The sequence below is a fragment of the Rutilus rutilus genome (assembly GCF_951802725.1).
Source record: "Rutilus rutilus genome assembly, chromosome: 14".
Classification (NCBI taxonomy): Eukaryota; Metazoa; Chordata; class Actinopteri; order Cypriniformes; family Leuciscidae; genus Rutilus; species Rutilus rutilus.
Genome location: NC_140219.1, coordinates 26,011,643 through 26,033,975, shown reverse-complemented (window position 1 = coordinate 26,033,975; position 22,333 = coordinate 26,011,643). Strand labels below are relative to the sequence as shown.

Below are 22,333 nucleotides of genomic sequence, written 5' to 3'. Positions count from 1 at the left end.
TAATATTAAACAACTACATGTACTTACTATGGGGTTAGGGTAGGATTAGGATTTAGTTGAGGGTTAGTTGGTTGCATGTAATTATGTTAATTAACTGTTATTTCTATGGTAAGTACATGTAACTTGTAACAAGTACACTGTAAAATAAAGTGTTACCCATAAATTATACCAGGCTACAAACTGACAATGAGTTGCTTATGTCCTACATTCCTGCTGTGCAGGTTCATGCCCCATCATTCAATATATTGAGTAGCATATAATTACACACAAAAATTATTAGGCCTTTGTATGTAGCCTATTGTTTCTTAACTTTATATATATGAAAAAAATTAAATAAAATTAGCAACACTTTATTTTAGTGTCCTTGTTACATATACTTGCTTGTAATTATGCATAATTTACTGTTATAACTAGCAACTAACCCTGAACCAAACCCTAATCCTACTCAGTTGTATAATTACACTGCAAGGGCACCTTAAAATAGTGTAACCATACACTTTCTAATAAACTTATTAATATACTAAACCTCTCTCAATTTAAAAATAACGAGGAAAGAAACTTTCGAAGGAGTTGATTCAGAAAATATTACCATAGCACAAAGTAAACATACTATAAAAGGTTTTTTTAGTATCAGCAAAATTACATATTAGTGACAACTTTGGTTACACTTTATTTTAAGGTGACGCAGTTACATTGTACCTACTATAAGTGCTAAGTAATATTAACTACATGCACTCACTATAGAGTTAGGGTTTGGTTTAGTGTTAGTTACTTGTAATTATGCATAATTTACTGTTATCACTATAGTAAGTAGAACCTCAAAATAAAGTGTTACCATAACTTTAATAAGAAAGCATAAAGACATTGTCAATACATTTCAATATTTTAATGGATTTCAATGAAGCAGTTGCACAACCATCACTATAAGCAGTCATAACAGACAGTACAAAAATGCAATACCAGCTGTTCAGCAAACTGAACGCAAAAGAACTACTGCACAGTCGACGAGGCAGCTTGTTTTCAATCACAGGTCTGTAAGCTCACTCGTGTTGATGGGTTCACATTGGATCTGGGTAGTACATGTAAAGTTGAGGTGGAATGGGAGATCTGGTTGAGGCAGTATTAACTCAAAGGAAGTCAACAAACATTCAGGACACTCCTGAAAGCAAGCAGCAGCAGCTTTTATGAGTGAAAAATGTTTGCCAAGACCGACCTGTGGAATGTGACCAGGTTAGTTCTGCTAAACCGATGCAACTGAACATGTTGGTTGTTTTCTGAAAAGGAATGTAAAACTGTTGATGTGCGCTCAACATTACAGGACAAAGCTCCACCTGCAGAACAATGTTGAGGAACTGGACCAAACAGAGGCAGATACCGTGAATAAGTCTCATCCAATGTAGATGCGATGGAAATCATTGGCACCAAATGCAGCATTGCACTTCGGGCACTTTCTCTGACGGGTGTCATAGCGCGTCTTCACGCACTCGAAACAGAAAACGTGGAAGCACTTAGTCAAAACGGCGTCCTTTACACGTGAATTGCAGCATGGACACGTCAATCGGGCCTGCAAAACAGAAGAAAGAAGAAAAAAAACAGATCCTTAAAGGCTATGAACACACAACTAGTTCTAGTCCCCCATCCAAATGGACAACATAAAATGACCTTGTAATCGTTAATTTCTTCATTCAGGATCTCATCTCCATTTCGAATATTCTCGGCCGGTTTCTTGGCCTTCTCAATCTTTCTGCGCAGTTTGGAAATGTCCTCCTAATGAGATAAAAGAAACATCACGGTAAAAAAAAAAAAGCACAAAATGGTCAGTTCGATCCACAGATGAACAACAGTATGTAGATCAACACTATTAAACCTCTGATTACGCACAGCTGGCGTTGAGCTAAAGAAGGGTTCATCACGGTCTGCTCACCTGTGCACGACGGGCATTGAAAGACTCTTTCTCTCGAGAAATGCTGTTCTCAACCACCTCCTCTCTGACCGCGCTCAACCTCTGCTGCACCCCCTCCAGCTGAGTGCGCACCTCCTCCGAGAGCAGCACCGACTCCTGCGCCTGAAACACACAGACAAGTCAGAGACGTACTTCAGTGGCGTGCAGTGCTGTTCTGAAATGTCCTCAATGTTTTCTAATGTAAATTCATGTTAAAGGGACAGTTCACCCAAAAATGTACATTCTGTCATCGTTTACTCACGCTCAAGTTGTTCCAAACCTGTATGAGTTTCTTCTGCTGAACACAAAAGAAGTTATTATGAAGAATGACCATTGACTTCCATAGCATGGAACGAAAAATACTATGGAAGTCAGAAGGGTCCATCAACTGTTTGGTTACCCATATACTTCAATTAATCTTCTTTTGTGTTCAGCAGAACAACTGGAACAATTTAAGGGTGAGTAAATGATGACAGAATTTTCATCTTTGTGTGAACTATCCCAGATTTTTCAGGTTAAGTAAATTAACATTAACAACAACCAATACAATTCTAGTTTTACAATAATTAAAATGCAATTACTGCTCTATTTATTACGATTATATTTCACAACAAGCTAGTGCTTTAAGCACTTCTACAAAATAATAACTATACGAATGCATGAAACAAATTTCATGTGTATTTAACTGATGTTCAGCTTGGAAGACATGGAAATCTACCTTTAATTTCACCAAACTGGTGAAAAAGTAAGTAAAGCTTACTTGTAAAAAAAACTCACAGATCATGTTTTCAAGTTATGTCAGGTTTGAATGCTTTGTAACAAAGTGGTGATATTTAAGTGGGTGAGTTGTTTACTTGCTTTTTAATTAGTCTTCCCATTAAACATCATTATTTATTAATTCAAACCGATTTGCGAATGGATTTATCATGTGAACAGCACAATAGACCAGCTCTCTAGTGTCTTTCCCCATTCATTCTCACTGCCTCCCTTGCCTCCTCAGAGAAAACCAATTTTCTTGTGCAATTTTACTTGCTACTTTTCTTCACATAGTATTTATGATGTTGCAAGTACACAAACTGCATTTGTGTGAGGTAATCTGCAACTGTATGTTCTATATGTACTTTGCGTTTGTTCATCTCTAATGCCTGTGTGCGTAGACCCAGCTCCCTCTCCGCAGCGCTGATGGTGCCCTGCAGCAGGCGCTCTTTCTCCTCTAGCTTCCGGACCACCTGCAGCTGAGCGTCCACCTAAGAGAAACGCAGAAAAATGACATTTTACGTTCTGCTCAGTTGCATATCATTTAAGTCCTGTCAGTTTAAACACTCAAGCGAGTTTAAAGCATTCAAGCGCAAGACGCAAAAGAGAACTCAATTCAGAACATCGAATTCTCCTCGTGAACACAGTCGTAAATGATAAACTTCCACTCTATGATGGTTATACTTTGAAATTAATCCACAAATCACATGCGTTCTGATCCGTGGGGCCTGGTCCGTATGATTCAAAGACCCACATGATCTTATTCCTAAATGACAACGATTCTTCTGTCTATTGAACCTTTGACAAGTAATAAGGTCACAGCGAACATTCAAATCTGCGTTTGTGCAGCCGCTGAGCCGGAGAGAGCAGTAGTCGTGTAGGTTTGAAACAGCTTTTTAACTACACAGTATCATTATTTCTGTTACAATAATTACAACTATCGTAGAAGTACTGGGATAAAAGTTAATAGTTCAAATATAAACACTGATTTCTATCAGAGCGATCAAAATGGAGTAAATCACCTTTTGAAAGCAACTTCTTGCTTCAAATAAAGATTGTATCAATAACATATTTACACCAGTAGATGGCGACAAGTGACTTAACAAAATCTATTTGTCATTGAATCATTTATTCAAGAGAATAGTTCAAAAATGTGAAACGTAATGAAACCAGTCATTGAATCATTTGTTCAAACTATGCAGTGCAAAGATGTATTTTGTTGACAATGATATATTTTGATTGATATTTATTATAACTGATTTCATTTTAAATATCTGACATAAAAGATGATGGATACATTTAATGAGGTTAAACATTTGCCCTTATAAAATGTAAAAAAGCCTCTGGAGATCATACAAGGGGGCAAATGTCAGCCCTTAACGTTAAAGTTAATTCTGTCACTTGTAGATTATGTATATTTAAAAATATATATTTATTATTTTTTCAGAACAGAACCCCTAGAATATGACATTGAATGTTTCTCATTTGTTACAGGGTCTTAGTGTGACTGTCCATTAAACTTAAGGTGAACAGACGTCCCGTTTTCCTTGGGACAGTTCTGTATTTCAGCTCTATTTTTAGTGTCCCGACTTATAACGAAAAAACATGCTTTGTCCCGTATTTCCTCTTTCCTACATTTTCTTTGCTAGGTGATCATAAAAGTGAGTAGTAGTCTTCTGTCACACGAGAATAGCCTAATCAAAGATGTAGCCAATCCCGTCATATCATATTTTGGAGAACAAAATTAACTTATATTCACAATTCGTTATTGATTAAAGGCAGTCAACAAGGTTGACAGGTTTTCTCTAAAAAAAAAAAAAGAATCCCAAATTTGTTTAAACTTTTTTTATATACCAATACATAATTAAAATGTAAGTACTCTGAAAAAGAGAGTATAAAAATCGAGTGTCTGTAGTCCTCTCAGGGCGCAATAAACACAGCTACTTATTTCCATTCGGAACAAATGAAATGATTGGCTGGGCGACTGTCATTCTCCCTCGCTCGCTACCATGGCTACCACCCGTTTGACTCGAGGAGGCGAAGAGGCACGGAAACTAGGAAGAATCACAATTATGGCAGAGAAAGAGCAGTCAAAATTCCCAGTACCTGCATATACAGTCAGCGAAGGCAAACAAGGCAAAAAAAGGAACTAGTAAGGTAGAAAGGTAGGCTACTTGTCACCGGAGTGTAACGTTAGTCCTCATCAGAGCCAACAGTGCTTTCATCGTGGAAGCTCTTACATGCAAAACACCGTATATGTTATGAATCTTACACGGAATTCACCTTCATCACAGTGTAACTGATGGTAATGGGAAACCGTGTATTAATGCAACCTGTTTTTAGCTTTGCCTTATGTTACTAGCTCGTTACCGAATCAAACTCAATATATTTTAAACTTTACCAGTATCGATATGCTAGCTTGATAGTGAGTACTAACAGCCATGTTAGTTTATATTCATAATGAATGATAAAGTTAGGTATTTTATTACATGTGATTCTGACATGTCACTACATGCACTGCGCTCCTCTCCGCTTGGCGCTGGTAAACACGTCCTCCAGCTGAGCGGTCGGCATCGTGCGTTCATGTGTTTTGGGGGCGTGGCTTTGGAAGGAGCCCAGAAGGGGGATGGGGGGTGGGAGTGAATGGAAATAAGTAGCTGTGTTTATTGCGCCCTGAGAGGACTACAGACACTCGATTTTTATACTCTCTTTTTCAGAGTACTTACATTTTAATTATGTATTGATATATAAAGACAGTTTAAACTAATTTGGGAAAAAGTTTTTTAGAAAAATCCTGCCTACCCTGCCTTTAACTTTTAACTTTAAAGAAATTATTAAGTTAGTTATTAAAAACCACTATAAACAGAGCAAGAGAACTGAATTTGATGCTCGTTAGATGACAGCCGGCTTTCTGCACACAGTCAAAGCATGTGCACAGAAAGCCCCCTCTAAGACAGCGTGTGATCGCAAATTGAGTTTCGTGGCTTCTTACGCTTGAACGGTCAAATACACACATTTATGTATTAAAATGCTCATCTTGGCGAGAATTCAAGTAAACGCAGTTGCTTATGTCTTAAAGGGATAGTTCGCCAAAAAATGATATTTAAGCCATGATTTACTCACCCTCAAGCCGTTCGAGATGCATATGTCAATCTTTTTTCAGACGAACACATTTTCAGTTATTTTAGAAAATGTCTTAGATCTTTCAGTGGTTATAATGTGAAGCAATGGGGTCCAGCTGCTCCAAGTCGCAAATTGTGCATGAATAATCCATCCGGCTCCAGGGGGATAAACTAAGGCCTTCTGAGGGTAATCCGTGCGGTTTGTTGTAAAAATATACATATTTAAAACTTTATAAACGAAAATAACTGGCTTCCGGTGGCGGTCGGTGCGCGTTCATGGAGATGGAAGCGTTGTGACGTAGAACGAACGTAGAGTTTTGTTTTGCTCTGCTCTCTGGCTGCGCTGTCACGTTCGTTCTACGTCACGATGCTTCCATCTCCATGAACGCACGCCGACCGCCACCGAAAGCCAGTTATTTTCGTTTATAAAGTTTTAAATATGTATATTTTTACGACAAAACCGCACGGATTACCCTCAGAAGGCCTTCGTTTATCCCCCTGGAGCTGGATGGATTACTTTTGTGAAGGATGCATGCACATTTTCGGTCTTGAAGCAGCTGGACCCCATTGCTTCACATTATAACCACTGAAAGATCTAAGACATTTTCTAAAATAACTGAAAATATGTTCGTCTGAAAAAAGATTGACATATGCATCTCGAACGGCTTGAGGGTGAGTAAATCATGGATTAAATATCATTTTTGGGCGAACTATCCCTTTAAGTGAACGTAAACCGTTAAAGAAAGAAAAATATGATGAGTAAATTGGATCTGTGCATTAGTCTTAAAAATGAAAATTCTGTCATTAATTCCTCAACCTCATGTCGTTCCAAACCGGTAAGACTTTCGTTCATCTTCGGAACACAAATGAAGATTTTTTTTAATGAAATTTGAGAGATTTCTTTCCCTCCATTGACAGCTACGCAACTACCACTTTGAGGCTTCAAAAAGTTCATACAGAGATTGTAAAACTAATCCATATGAATGACTGTCAATGGAGGGAGAGATATCTCAGATTTCAGATGAACTAAAGTCTTACAGGTTTGGGTGAGACACAAGGGTGAGTAAATGATGAAGGAACTTTCATTTTTGGGTAAACTATCCCTTTAAAGTGACAGCAGCCTAATAAAACTAGTATTTCTAACTTGAATACTAGGTTAGGCTGTGGGGGCGTCATCATGTACGTGGTGTCAGAAGGGAGGCCCACTGTTTTTGACTTTGAAAACCCCTGCCATAACCCAAACGATTCACTCAAGAATTCATTCAACATGATAACAATCCATCTCAAAAGCCCACCCACCTGTGTTTTAAGTGTGAGCAGCTGGTCAGCAAGCTCCTCTTTCTCTTCCTTGAGGAGTTTATGGATCTGGTTGGATTTGATGCGTTCGCTCATGAGTTTGAAGTTGGCATCATCCTTCTCTCTGAGCTGCTGCATCAGACGAATGTTCTGCTCCTGCATGTCTTCGAACGCCTGGCCAGTAACATCCATTTCACTCAGCAAAGCATCTTCCTCCTGAGAGAGAGAGAGAGAGAGAGAGAGAGAGAGAGACCAATTCAGACTTTTCCAGAAGAAAGTTGGTCATTCATTACTCAATGTCAGTCTCATATATTTGTGTAAATTTGAGCTTTACCTGCTTAGCAAGAGAGAGTTTCTTATTGAGTATATCGATCTGCTCCTCCACTGAGCGGATCTTTCTCAGGGCCTCTTCGTCGGCCATCTTCTTTCCTTCTCTCCTCTCTCTCTCCTCCAACTCCCGCAACCGCTGACGGAGCTCCTCGGCCTGCACAAACATGCACATAATCATTGTAACACTGAACTGTTCTGATAAACTATTAATCTCTTGATCTTTTCATTGATGAATCTGATATTCCACTTTGCTTCCAACAATTTGAGCTCTATATAGTGCATGGATGTACATTTGGTTATATACCTCTGACTTCGCCTTCTTCTCCGCTGCCATCAGCTGTACTTTATCTCTCTGTTCTTTCGGTGCCGAGCGGTACATGTCCAACAGCAGCTTCATCTCCCTCTGGGACTCTTGGGCTTTCCTGTTTCATAATCGCATCATTACCATCAGCTTCCCTATTATCATTATTAACACTTCCCAAAGACTTTGGACTTGGGAATTGCAAATCAGACAGAAGCAGTCAAGCAACAGGAGGTGACAGTTAGTGTTACTGTAAGTGTTTTGTATCTTTTTCTCATTTGATTTAAAGTGCCGTTGTAGTTACTAGGAAACCGTGTTTGTTTACTGTGCTCACGAGCTGAAATCTCGTTGGTGAAGTCTCATTTGTTCGCTTTTAGTCACGTAGGTAAACAGTTTAGCTAGTGAGGCGTGTATCCAGTTGTACTCAATAACGCCATTTCAGGCGAGTATAAAGCAAGCAGTAAACCAGTAAAGCAGTAAATCGCATTCAATTACCATCACTAGGCCTATTAAAATCCATTTTGTAGTTGTCTATCGTACACATACTGCGTTAGATTAAACTGGGAAGGGTCATAGCACTTGCATATTGTTGTCCTGTTGTTAGTTTAACTGCTTCTATTGTTCTCATTTGGATAAATGAATAAATGTAAATGTAAGTCATTTTCATTACTACAATCATCGTTTTGAGCAGAATGACTTACTTGAGCTCCACCCGCACTATTTTCAGCTGCTCCACCTCCTTGCGTTTAGGTCCTCCAATCACAGTGCAGCGTTCAACAGCTAGGTCTTCTGATTGGCTGCTGCTAGTGCTGGCTTTCTCCCTTTCTTCTTTCACCGCTAGGCCTCCAGTACTCCCACGAGTCACCCTCTCTCTTTCTCTCTGTTCCTTCTCTTTTTCCTTGTCTTTTTCTTTCTCCTTTTCCTTCTCTTTTTCTTTTTCCTCCTCTTTCACCGCAGTCTCCGCGTCCGTACCTGGTTCAGTCTTAACCGTTGCACCTGAAGGGAAAATATATCATATATAAGTGTTAGAATGCGGGTTATATAAAAAGTTAACAAAAATGTACACACAACTGAAAATTCAGAATTATGTTAGACTCGTGCTCACTGACTACATATTTTAAATAATGTAGGCTCTTTTTTACTGGTGCAGATTAATTTCAGCGTTGATAGTGTTGACAAAGAAACGCATAAATCCAACTTTGAGGACAGTAAGAGTTCCAGGTAGAACGTCACTGGATGCCACCTTGTAATTACGGTTGCGACATGGCATGAACGCAGCATTCGCTCGTTGCTTTGGTTCAGGAGGAACTGTAAAAGGTGGCTGCTGTTTGTTTGTGATGCTCGGTGACTGACGTCTGTCTACAACTCTGCATCGCCTCATTGATCATCGCTGATGACGTGACGTCTGCGTGAGCAAGTGAGCGGAAGTATGGAAATACATATGTTGACAGGCAGGTAAGGACATCGTATCCTCGTATTTGGACTGAATGCAATGTTTGGACGAACATTTTTTGGTCCTGAGACTGAGAAGATATATGCACGTTTTAATATTTAAACCACTTCTATTTATTGATTTCGATCAGGATGTGAAGAGAGTTTCAACCAGTATAACAAAGTTTTTACACAACAAATGGCCTACCCTACCTTAATGTATTACTGTCACTAAAACTCTGTAAACTCCCATTTTTTTCTTACTTTAATGTAACCATTCGTTAATCTTTTTACACAGACAAGCTGGTGCTCACTATGTCCTGTCTTTCCCTCTGTTAATGCACTTACATGATAGTAAACCATCTAAAACGTTTTGAATCATCGTACTACTAAAACTAAAAATGTTGATTTAAATGATTTTTGTGCTTTCAGTTTGAGGAGCTCGGATGAGTTTGAGGAGGATGAGCTTCATATGCAATCAATCGTCAGTGCAATCAATCACAGCTCTAATCGCAAAGCATGTCAAAATGACATTCCCAAACTTCGTCCAACAACTCTGCGTTCATTTACTCACCCTCATGTCATTCTCACGCATCACACACGCACGTACATTTGATTGTCTGCATTTACTACAAGTATGTGCGTTGATCAGTAACTCAGCTCATATACAGTGACCATGTCTCTTCATTATAAAACTTGGATTAAATCGCTTAAATTATTGTTTTTATGATGCCTTTATGGCCTTTTTTACGTTTTAGTGGAATGGACTTTAAATGGAGGGACAGAAATCTCTCAGGTTTCATCAAAAATATCTTAATTTGAGTTTGGAAGACAAACAAAAATCGTATAGATTTGAAACAGCATGAGGGTACTATTATATTTTTTATGAGGGCTGGTTATTGACACATTTCACGATTCGATTCACAAGCTTGCTATTCGATTCAGATTCAATTAAATTCGATTTGGATATATATCAGATACAGTACATTTTCTCGACTAATGCAGTAAACTATACAAGGAGTCAGTTGGTACTACATAATTATAATATTGAAGGTTAAAATGAACTGATTTGAATACAAACACTTAAATTACACACAAGGAAGTTTTTATAATAATTAAGTTATAATACTAGCTTCATTACATATTTATTTATTATAATAATTTAATTTGTACTGCAATTCGTTGTTTGAAATATAAACATTTAAATGGTGGCCGTCATAAAAAAAATTACGGATTTAATCAAACATACATTAAATATTGAACAACAGTAAAATGTATCATTAATTTGTAATATAGTGCATAGTATATTTAGCAAAATGCTCCTGTCTAGATTTATTTTTTCTTTCTGACTAACGAGTTTTGGACATTTGGACAATGTTACATTTTCTGAGGTAAATGTAACATTGTTTACATGCTGTTTTATTGACATCTTTTCAATAAAACATGTGAATGACATGAGACAAGATACGGATTTCGATATGTACTGTATCTTTCAACACACCATCTGATGTTCATTCATGTTTATTTCATGCTGTAACTAGTAGTAAAGAGGAAGAGATGATCAATTCACATGTCGCTTGAACTGAGGCGCCACATTTAAGGAGCACTAAAATTATATTTATTGTTTGAATTCCATAATAAAATGAACCGAATTTGAAATCAGACTGTTTCATATCAAAAGTAATAAAGCACAAAGCTTATTGCGATTTATTGGATGGAGGCGAGCTACAAAGCTTTGTTCATTCATCAACTGAAAACAGCATAGACTGGACGATTCTTGGGATTTAAGAATCAATAGACAAATCGATATTTTTTACCAATATTTGAAATTAGCCTTTATCTTTATATTTTATGTTTTCATTTTAAAGTATTCATTTGATCATTTTTGTCATTGTATTAGTTTTTTTTTTATTATATATAGATTTTATTATTAATTTAGTTAAGTTATTTTATTACATCACTGAAACAAGCACAACTTAGAAACTATCTGAAATTTTAAAAAAGTTTCGTTTTTTTACATTTCAACTTATTTCAGTTCAAATTTGTTTTATTTCAAGTGAGAGTTCTTTTATGTTTTTAGTTTTAGTTTACTTTAATATCCCTGTGGCTTGCGTTAGAGACATCAATTTCGATATATCGTGCAGCTATATTCATATTGTCTGTCTGCCATGTCAAAATCTTATTTTGATCATTTAGAAAAGTAACAACACACCTCACCCGAACAAGCCAAACAATCTGAGGTATTACTCATATCCGTAACATAAACGGTGCAGGACGAAATACACACAGAAGTTTAATACATAGTTCAATACCTCAGCAAACACCCCCAGTTAAAGATTAAAAACGCAGTGTGTACCAGTTGTGCTGGGTGTGGCGGAGCCGCTATCTGGTTCGGTCTTCACAGTGACGTCACCCGTCTGGGCAGGCGTAAGCGGGGAGGCGGACTCTTCCTTCACATCCATCTCTGTGCTCGACTGTGATTGGACAGCAGCATTACCTTTGGCAACACGGAGCTAAAAGAGACAACAGAAACTTCAGCAACCACTTCTTTTCTTTCAGAGTAAATATTTGCTTCTAATACTTGTTTTATTTCAGAGGCAATAAGTTTGTGTTCTCGCCTGGTTGTGCTCTTGCTGAGCCTCTCTCAGTCTGAGTTTATACTTGACCACCTCTCCCTTCATCTGCTGGTTATGATTCTGCAGCGTACTGATCAAATGCCTCATCTCACGGTTTATAGGACCTGAGAAAGAACGAGAAGGCACTATAGACTCACTTCAAAGGCTGATCTTAACAAAGAGACAAACATGAGCACATCATTGTAAAGAGAGCAACAGAATGTTACCTGCTTGTTCATTAGCAGCTAATGTCTGCTCAAACTCGATCCGGAGCATCTCGTACTCCTTGCGCACCTGTGCTAACGTGTCTTCCAACTGAATCACTTCAGTGCGGACCTTACGCTGCAAGGACACCTCGTCGTTCTGAAATAACACGCATAAATCGTCGTTCCACTCATGCTTCAATGACAATAACATCCACAGATTGTGATCCATCACTGAATCAGGAGATGTACAGCCATCCAACCTCAACATCATTTAATTCCCAGTTCGTTCACATCATCACCCCACGTACCTCCATGTGGTCCAGCTGGCGCAGGCGGGCGGTCCTGGTCGTGTTGAGCCGTGCTTTGGTCTCATCCAGCTGAGATTTCAGCACCAGTGATTCATTATAAAGCACAGAGAACTGAGACTGCAGACAGCGATACTCAGCGCTCTCTCTGGCAACCTCCTCGGCCCTGGACAACAACTCCACCTGACAGAGAGAGAGAACCACGCACGTCCTGTTAGTCAATCCAAAGGGGCTTTCACACCGGGTAATTCTAGGAACTAGCCACCAGGGTGGTTCCCCGAGAACTAATGGTTCCCCACAGGAACGTTTTCCTGGTTGCACCGGCAGTAGGAACTCTGAAGTGACATAAGCCGGGCTTGTTGTTGTGACTTATTTTGACGACGCAGAGAATGCCAGCCAGAGCCAGAGCACACAGTGCTAGCATTCATGACATGGTCTGTCTCTGTATTGTTCTGCCTGTGTAGTTGAAGTAATACCGTCTAATATGTATTGAATGTAAACTGCGGCTGAACCCTAGTATGCTGCTGTTCTTGAATTCATACAAGTTATTGCTTAGCCTCAACACTAGTCTGTTTTTTTTTTGTTTTTTTTTTAGTCTCGGTCTTGGTCTCGACTTGGTCTTGGTCTTGGTCGTGTCTTGGTCTCGGTTTAGGCGGTCTTGACTACAAGTCTACTGTGTGGTTGACGTCCAGTGTTGCTAGCTGAGCAGAAATACATAATCATGTTTCTCTTGGTCCCCTCAAAGTTGCGTTGGATTTTCTCCTTAGCGTAAAGGTTAAGAGGCCCATCTATCACTGTTTTCCATGTTCGTAGAGTTAGTTTTTTAGAGTAAATATATAGGCTATAATCCGTGTGTTTACAGAGCTTTTTTTTAAATGGCGGAACACCAAAATGCTGGTGTTCCGCGTGCGTTTGGCCAATCAGCGAACACTTCACTGGTAGTTCCTATAGTGCTGGTTTAGACTCTACTCTGAAGTAGGAGCTAAATTAGTTCCTCCAAATGGAGTTCCTGGAACTAAAATCGTTCCTAGTTCCTGCGGTGCGAACACGCCCTAAATCCGTGTACTTCCGCCAATAGTTCTAGGAACTGTGAAACGGTTAACTCCGGTGCGAAAGCCCCTTAAGTGACTAACAATATTCGGTAGTGTACTACCATTCAAAAGTTTAAGGCAAAGATTTTTTAAATATTTTTGAAAGAAGTCTCTTATGCTCAGTAAAACAGTAATATTGTGAAATATTATTACAATTTAAAATAGTTTTTTTTATTTGAATATAGAGTTTTCAAAAAGTACTGAATTTTAAAATTGACACTTTTAGCGCTGTTGAGTGGAATCGTAAACACCCTCTGATTGGCCATTGTGTTCACGCGCTCATCAGATATGCCTGTGATTGGCTACAATGATCAGCGCACGTAAGCGCTTGAAAGTGTTTTAAAAAACGGGAGCGGGAGCATTTGAAAGCACAAGCAGGATCATATTTCTGTGGAAACAGTGATACAACATTTTCAGGATTCTTTGATATTTAATGGGCATTATTTAGATTTAAAAAAATGTAATGGTAGTGTATGGTGAACTGGTCTATAAAATCACCTCTTTTTGTATATTTGCATGCTGTTTATTTGACGGTGGGTGTATTCAGACCTGTAGATCATTACTTTGTTCCAAAACGGAGACAATGTTGTTACAATGTTGCCTTTTCTCCTTGTTTCAAATTGCTTTCACAAGGCAGCATTTCAAAGCTTACCAAAATGTGTTTATGCGAGTCACATGTGAGTAAAACTGATAAGAAGCTTTCTTTCGAGGACAAGATATAAAAGTGTGGGGTTTTAATTTTCCACTTCAAAGAGCTGATTGCCTCTGACTATCAGATTTAATCAGGTATTGCCTGAACAGGAGGTCTCACAATAAACATAAGATTAATCTAAGATGATAATGGTGTATGTGGTCTCGAGGGCTTTACCTTCATGTTAGTGTTCTCCTGGTAAACTGTCTGAAGGTCCTGCTGGAGTTTCTGGAGCTCACTGAGCCGGTTCTCCGCCAGCTCCCGGTTCTCCTCCAACTCACTGTCCATCTCCTCAAACTAACAACAGATGAGAAAGGATTTAACTGATTCAACCTTTATTATGAAGACAGCATTCAGGAACCATAACATAAACAATCATTTATATAACAACATATTCAACATTTATAGAACCTTCTATTGTATAGCAAAAACCTGCCAATGTCATCAATATATGGATGAGCAAGTCAGCAAATATTAAAGATACACTACCGTTCAAAAGTTTGGGGTGATTTAAAAAGAATATATATATTTTCAGCAAGGATGCACTAAAGTGATAAATATTTGTATAAATTTACAAAAAAAAAAATCTATTTCAAATAAATGCTGTTCTTTTGAACTTTCTATTCATCAAAGAATCCTAAATAAAATGCATCACAGTTTCCACAAAAATATGAAGCAGCACAACTGTTTTCAACATTGATAATAAAAAAAAGCATCAAATCAGCATATAAAACTGATTTCTGAAGGATCACTGAAGACTGGAGTAAAAATAGAAAAGTTATTTTAAATTACTTTTACTGTATTTGTGTTCAAATTAATGCATCCTTGGTGATAATAAAATACTTATTAAAAAACATTTAAAAATCTAACCAACCACACATTTTTCAATTATAGTATAAAATGGCTAGAATTGAAAACAACAATTGATATACATGATGCATCTGCTACCAGCCCAATGCTCAGACATTTGAAGGATTCTACAGTGTGCAAAAATGCAAATACCTGCTTGCTTCATGTTTACAGTGAGATTCAATACGAAACATTAACATTGTTCACAGGACATGACTACTCATTTACCTTTCTTTTGTTAATCGTGATGGTTCCACATACACTGCTGGCTTCGCCACACACCTTATAACCTTTGCTGTTCACCTGTGTATGACGGAAGAGCACAATATCAGGTCTGCCACATTGTAAAACAATAACAACACTATATCTTGGGTTTACTATCACAAATGTCTGTCGGAGTCGATATGTTTTGACATTTGACATAACATCTTGACATATCCCAGTGCCATTGTCATTTGCTTATTATTGCGGTAAACCTTATTACATTACTACTGTTAACTGATATTAAAATGCTGGTAACTAAAGAAAGGCTGTATTATACACAGCAGTAGCCTAAATTGAAAATAAAAAGTTCTTTGCCTATTTATTAAAGTTAATTTTGGCTTAAAAAGTACATTTTTATTAAAAAATCCTAAGAATAACATGCAATAATCAATCACACTCAAAAAGACCAAGGACGTGTTTGAAATCAAAGTAGCAACAGATCTTTTATTCTGTATTGTGACGTCTGAGTGTAATGAATTATCGAAAAAGATAAACTTGTAGGGCGGGACTCAGTTCTCTGCAATGATTGTTGATTGGCTGGAGACAGATCTGAATGTGAGCCGAAGCTGACTGTTAGAATGGGGCAGGGCTTAAGCAAACTAAATGATTGGAGAAGTCCTGCATACGTCACCAGAAGATCCAGTCATGATCAGTGTTCCCTCTAAGCTACACGTGTGTGCGGCCGCGCACTTCTGACAGATACCAAATGTGCGGGGAAATCCATTTGATAATAAGTTTGAATGAGAAATAATTGTAGCGCTCTGGTCAACCGCTGAAGAGCTTGTGTAGTTATAACCAGCGGTCTACAGGTTTCATGGAAAGAGAATGATTGTGTGTGAGCGGCAGTGAGACAAATCAGTTGCGGAAAGAATACCGTCATGTTTGCAGAACAAATAGCTCAATATCAGAGGCAAGAAAAAAAATTACAGGGAACATTGGTTACGATATTAAAAAAAGAAATGAGGTATAAAAAAAAATCTTTCTTTAAAAAAAACAACATTTTCATTTAACACCGACTTTAAAGGCCCCGATATACTCAGTGTAAACAGTTATTTTTCATTCTATGCTTAGGGGTAAAAGGAAGTTTGAAATACCTGTGCAGCATTAATAGAATTAAAAACGTATTTTGTTCGAAATGACGCCACACCAGTTCGTTCTTTGACTGTGCTTAAAGTATATCAGGGCCTGATGGTAAGTAGTGTCCATTTTGATTTCATGTTGACTGTTGGGCAAAAACCCCTTACCCTTTCCAGCACCTCTGCGAGGTGTGTGTTGAGGCGATTCTCCCTGCGTCTGATTTTCTCCATGTCCCACTGCAGCTCCTCAATGAGACCCTGCAGCTCACTGATCCTGTTATCAGCACGATTAGCCGCACGGCCCAAAGAGCGAGACTAAACGCACACACACATACGTTATGAGCAATACAGCAAGGTTAAGAGATAAACATGTCAACAAATCAATCACCAACCTCACTGGTCATGTGACTATGCTTCTGCTGGAGGCTGTTGGTCAGCTGGCGGAGACGTTCATTCTCATTGGTCAGGAGGGTGTTGAGGCGGACAGCGGCGTCCCAGAGACTGCCACCTGAAGGAAGTCACATGAATACGCACATTAAATACAGACAGTAGATATAAACTTCATTTGTTTTTTTTTAGTTAATTTGCTGGATTGATCAACAAGAGATGTTGAGCTGCTTAGAGTTGGTCTCACCTGTTCCGGACTCCACGTCCTTCTTCAGTTGATCGACCGTGTTCTTCAGGTTCTCGTAGATTTCCACCACACGACTGGCCTGTTTGCAGCTGGACTCCACTCGCTCCTGCAGCTCCGTGTCGATCTCCTCACTGCTGCTGCTGGCCAGCGTGGCCAGAAAAGAGCTCACTCCCTCCCCCTGTTGACCTGTGTGAAACATCACAAGAGGAACAGGTTTACATCAGGGTTAGAGGCGAGACCAGACCCTGAGAAAAGACAGATCTGACCTTCAAAGAACAGAGAGAATGGGGAATTAATTGCAATATTAAATTCAAACACCATGAAACTCTAAGTTGCTGTTATAGTGTAAAGATCACCATGACATTTTATGGAATATTGCACTATTTATTATAAATGATTTATCTGTGAATTTTATTAAAAAAAAATTCAAATGAATGTGTCCTCGTAATCTTTAATCAGAATAACTTCCCCTCTCTCTTGCAGCGACATCTCTTCTCTTCTCTGATGACGTGTTTACTGGCGTGAGGGCGGGACAACCTGTCACTCACATCAGATCCACCAATAGCAAACCACAACCATCCAATCAATTCCCCATGGACAAAATCAAGCCCCGCCCTATATTTGTTCTTGTTCGAAAAGCTGTTTCACTCGAATATACATACATCACAATAGGGAAGAAAAGACTATAGTAAAAGTATAGTAAAGTATAACTTCTGTTAAATGCCAACTTAAATATATTTTTTAAACGGACTGCGGTCTTGTCTGAAGCCACAAGGCTAAACTTTAGGCGTTGATACACACCCTAAGCAAAAAACTGACTCAAGAATGTAGTGATGCATCAAAATTATTAGTTTTTTTTTTTTTTTTTTTTTTTTTAAAAAAAACAAGACCGAAGATAAAGTCTATTTAAAAATAATTTATTACATTTATTTGTTTTCATTTAATTACACTCAAATTAATTTAAATTGTACATGAATTTAAACTGGATAAATATCCAGTTTTTAAGAATGCAGCTTCAAGTTTTCAAGATGAAGAAGACATTCAGAACAGCAAATTAAATTCAAATTCAAAAGTCAAGCTTGCGGGTTCAACAGGGAAGAGTAGAGGGCCTTGGGAAAGTCGATATATATATAAATATATTTAGTAAGAAAATGATTAGCATGCCTAAAAGGGCTTGCACATCCGACGAGAAGCGCAGCGCCACGTCTTTAAAATTCAGGACCCTGTTCAAAATCCAGAGCGCCATTTACAGTTTTATATTACATTTACATTATATTTGTCTCAAATCATCGTACATACTGACTTCACCCTGTGCTGCAAGATACATTTAGTTTTACATTAATTTATTTCGGCTTCAATCCGTGATTGAACATGAATGTGCAATTGTGCGCACAGAGATCATTCTGTGATAGATGTGAATCCACATCAGGATTTTATTTCAGACAATTACTGGTATTTTGAGCTCAAGACATGAACAATACAAATGATCATTCAGATGTGTGTAACAGCAGGGGCGATTACATGATTCATTTCCGCTTAATATCATACAAATTTTAGGCTTTTAAAGGTTAATTCAACTTCAGCTCCAACAAAAGCCACACACACATTATGGCTGTTGTATTCACAAAGACAGTGCCATCATGATGAACCATTCTAAGATTGCACAAGGTAAAATTATTCCGCTTCACATGTTAATGTGTTTACAGGACAGTGAAGTTGTCCTCCCAGCCAGGCACTTCTTATGTCAAAGGATATTTTGTATGTGCATGTGCCGCTTAAGAAGGCTGAAATGCATTCCCACTTTTGTATTATCTGAATTTCTGCGTTTTGAATTTTAAAATATTAATTATGGTGCTCAGAATCTCTTCTTCATCTTGAAAATGTACACAATTCAAATAGTTTTGTCATATTTCTGGCTCAGTTCATGTGCTTAAAAACTGAGGGGCTACAGCAATCTGTCAGGCAGGCATGTACCCAGGCAGTTGATGGACCCCATTGACTTACATATACATTTTTTTTTTTTTTTTTTAAATACTATGGAAGTCAATGGGGTTTTGGTTACCGACATTCTTCAAATATCTTATTTTGTGTTCAACAGAAGAAAGAAACTCATACAGGTTTGAAACAAGTAAATGATGACAGAATTTTCATTTTTGGGTGAAATCTTGTACCTCTGTCTTTTGCGCGCTCCTGGTTCGAGTCTCCATCTGGTTCTGGTGTCCCAGGTTTTAAGCTCCGCCCTTCCGGCGGTTGGCTTTCCACGGGCTCGCTCCCCGATTGGTCATAGCGATGAACAATTAATCGCACATTTTCATCAAACTGATAAAGCAGGGTGGAACAAAAATCAGGAATAAAAAATGGTGGCGTTTGAGAGAAATATAATTTCAACTTATATAGACTGTAAATACAACCCAAAATACTTTACCTGGTTCCAGTATCTGTTTAGAATCAACAAACTTGCATCATCTGTCGCCTGACGAGTCTCCAACCTCTCAACTCTCTCTCTCAGTTCATCCTCAATCACCTACATCAACACAGAAGGAAGAGTCCGTGTTTGCATGTATACATGTGTCCCACTTTTCAGTAGGAAATGGAATGTATTGTAATGATGATGTAATACTCTGTTCAATGTTTTTTGTTATTTTTGTTATGTTTTTCGTAAATAATGAAAGGGTTGTATTATGTATCTACCTGTCTTTGGTCTAGGGATTCTCCCAACTTCCTGTTTTTGATCTGCAGGGCTTTTATATCTTGTTCTTCCTGCAAGAACAACAGTGTCAGTAGGGACCAGAATCAGGAGTCAGAAGTGAACAAATTAGGAATTAATTTTTCCATAACACTGTCACACATTCACACAGATTCAAGACAAATCGAAATATTAAATATAAGACATTTATACAAATATATATACATATACACACACACATACATATATATATATATATATATATATATAAACACACACACACATATATATATATATATATATATATATATATATATATATATATATATATATATATATAAAATATAAACGCACATATATATATATATATGTGTGTGTGTGTATATGTATATATATATATATATATATATATATATGTGTGTGTGTGTAAATATTAAATATAAGACATTTATACATATATATATATATATATATATATATGCACACATATAAATATATACATATAAATACATATACACACACATAAATATATATATATATTGAATGCTCAAATGATATCCCACAAAAAGAGCTTCTCACCAGGTTGGATCCTCCTCCCAGTTTGATGACGGTTTCCACCGCAGTGCTTCCTCCTGATCCAGTGCTCATTCCCTCTCCATCCTCACCTCCCTTCTTCTTCTCTGGAGGAGCGCCGAGGGGGGCAGAGCTACTGGGATCGCTGGGGCGCTTCTGACCGGACATCACGCACCTCACTGTGGAAAAGACACCATCAGTATCCACACACAGTCATAAATCACAAAAGTGCTTATGGAATATAAAGTGCAGAGCATCTGTATTATAATTGAATTGTGTGGGGGAGAAAATTATAACACAAACAATAAACAATTTATGAAGAGAATCAAGGAATCAGGAAAATAAATGTTCAAAGACTTAAATTATGCTTCTAAACAACAGGCTAATAAAACAATAATAATAATTTACATTATTGTTGTTGTCATTATCGCTATTATACAACACATGTTGCATAACAATTATAATGGTTGTTTCTTATTATCATCATAACATAATATTAGCAGTAATATTATTTTAAATATTTATTAATTTATGATTGTATTAAATATTTATTCATTTATTATGCTAATATTTAAAATGAAATATGCCTGACATAGAGGTAACCCCACATTTAAGATGTAATAATTATAACGTTTTAATTGTTCTAAGTAATAGTAGTATTAAAGTAGCGCTAAACTTTACACCAAACTGTACTAATCTTCAGTATTTTAGCATGGTAACGATAACTAATGGTAAAATATGATAACATCATAACACCTTAAAAAAATACCGTGGTACTCAATCATATACAATACACATTGACATGTTACTCCATGATATTTCAGAAGATACAATGGTACTTTATTGTTAGGGGACACAATAACACACACTCGAAGCCGTCATTAATATATTATACAGAAACACGAATGTATGAAAATATATTTATTGTTAAACTGCGGCGAGCCAGTGTAATCCCCGAGCACAACACTGATCTATGAAGGCGCTGGTACACTCTCGCGCTAAAAACGCACTGTGCATTATATAATAACGCTCTAACTAAGTAGGTTTTGTTCATTTCTTACCTAATTTTGAGTGTTATTGATTGTGAAATGGTTTTGTGGATGTAGCTGTTGCGCTTCATCCAGCGGCCGAAACACCTCCCGGAAACAGCGCAGCTTCTCTTCTTCTACCGCGCGCTGAGCTGACGGAGTCTTCACAACTGCAGCGCCACTTCGTGGTGGAAGGACCATTACAGGCCAGTCTCATTTCCCTGTAAAAACTGTGCGAATATCACTATACCACACAACTTAAAGGAATAGTTCACTTAAAAATTAGTTTCTTTCTTCTGTTGAACACAAAATAATTTATTTTGAAGAATGTTGGCAACCAAACAGTTGATGGACCCCACTGATTTCCATAGTATTTTTGTTCCTACTATGGAAGTCAGTGGGGTCCATCCATAGACAGTGGGTCCATCAACTGTCTGATTATCGACATTCTTCAAAATGTCTTCTTTTGTGTTCAGCAAAAAAAAAATAATAATAATTCATACAGGTTTGAAACAACTTTAGGGTGAGTAAATGATGACAGAATTTTCATTTTAAGTGAACTATTCCTTTACCGGATCTATGTTCTTTATTTGTTTGATGGGTTCATTTTTGGCCACACAAAATGAATAAGATTAAACAAGAAGAGACATGTCTTGTTTAGCATAATATTATGCGATACTCAAGCAAAGTAAATATTTTTGTGAATTCCCATATGCAGCAAAACCCATTTTCAACAGTAATGATAACTGAAAAAGAAGAAATTAGATATTATTGAAATGCAAAATAGCAGAAAGGTTTCTGTGAGGATCCTTATACCATTATTTGTCACTCACTGCAGTTTTGTGTGTGTCACGCTCTGAGCACGAACTATGACTATCTGGACTCTGTCCTTGCATGTATTTCAGACTCTTGCCTTTGAATTCAGAGTTCAAGTTGTGAAATCCCCAGATTTTTTTTCCCTTGTTTTAAAGGTTCTGGTCATTTGTGCACGTCTTTGTCTTCATCATGCTGCAAGTTTATCACTGGCCTCACTCCTCGAACCCTTTCATCAGACCATGTCTTGTCTGTTTGCCAAAATGATTTCATCAACTGCTCTTGATGTAATTCTCTGTGTTCGACTGACGTCACAACAATCAG

The 22,333-nt window shown here is 37.7% G+C and overlaps 1 protein-coding gene across 3 annotated transcripts; it reads right to left on the bottom strand.

Annotated features, from left to right (window-relative positions):
• Window positions 1-871: 871 nt before the first annotated feature.
• rnf20 (ring finger protein 20, E3 ubiquitin protein ligase) lies at window positions 872-21,426 on the bottom strand. 3 transcript variants are annotated; one of them, XM_084430456.1, is made up of 23 exons: window positions 21,230-21,386; window positions 20,175-20,347; window positions 19,601-19,669; window positions 19,335-19,433; window positions 19,081-19,228; window positions 16,910-17,095; window positions 16,668-16,783; window positions 16,444-16,590; window positions 15,164-15,238; window positions 14,264-14,383; window positions 12,308-12,487; window positions 12,021-12,156; window positions 11,797-11,939; window positions 11,535-11,691; window positions 8,449-8,743; window positions 7,751-7,868; window positions 7,451-7,600; window positions 7,120-7,332; window positions 3,064-3,189; window positions 1,925-2,065; window positions 1,663-1,767; window positions 1,376-1,564; window positions 872-1,274 (listed from the first exon to the last, which is right to left on the bottom strand). In XM_084430456.1, the coding sequence occupies exons 2-22, from the start codon at window positions 20,334-20,336 to the stop codon at window positions 1,388-1,390; spliced, it is 3,063 nt and encodes a 1,020-aa protein (XP_084286582.1). In that variant the 5' UTR covers window positions 20,337-20,347; window positions 21,230-21,386; the 3' UTR covers window positions 872-1,274; window positions 1,376-1,387. The 3 variants fall into 3 exon arrangements, with proteins under 3 accessions (XP_084286582.1, XP_084286583.1, XP_084286581.1); XM_084430457.1 differs by having other exon boundaries at window positions 872-1,564; window positions 11,797-11,918; window positions 21,230-21,426; XM_084430455.1 differs by having other exon boundaries at window positions 872-1,564.
• Window positions 21,427-22,333: the final 907 nt, after the last annotated feature.

Excerpts from the sequence above, each read along its gene's own strand:
- rnf20 (XM_084430455.1), bottom strand. The coding sequence starts at position 20,336 with ATGTCCGGTCAGAAGCGCCCCAGCGATCCCAGTAGCTCTGCCCCCCTC. Across the intron at positions 17,096-19,080 it reads GGAGCGCGCAAAAGACAGAG|GTCAACAGGGGGAGGGAGTG; the intron begins GTACAAGATTTC and ends TGTTTCACACAG. Across the intron at positions 14,384-15,163 it reads TCACGATTAACAAAAGAAAG|TTTGAGGAGATGGACAGTGA; the intron begins GTAAATGAGTAG and ends ATCTGTTGTTAG.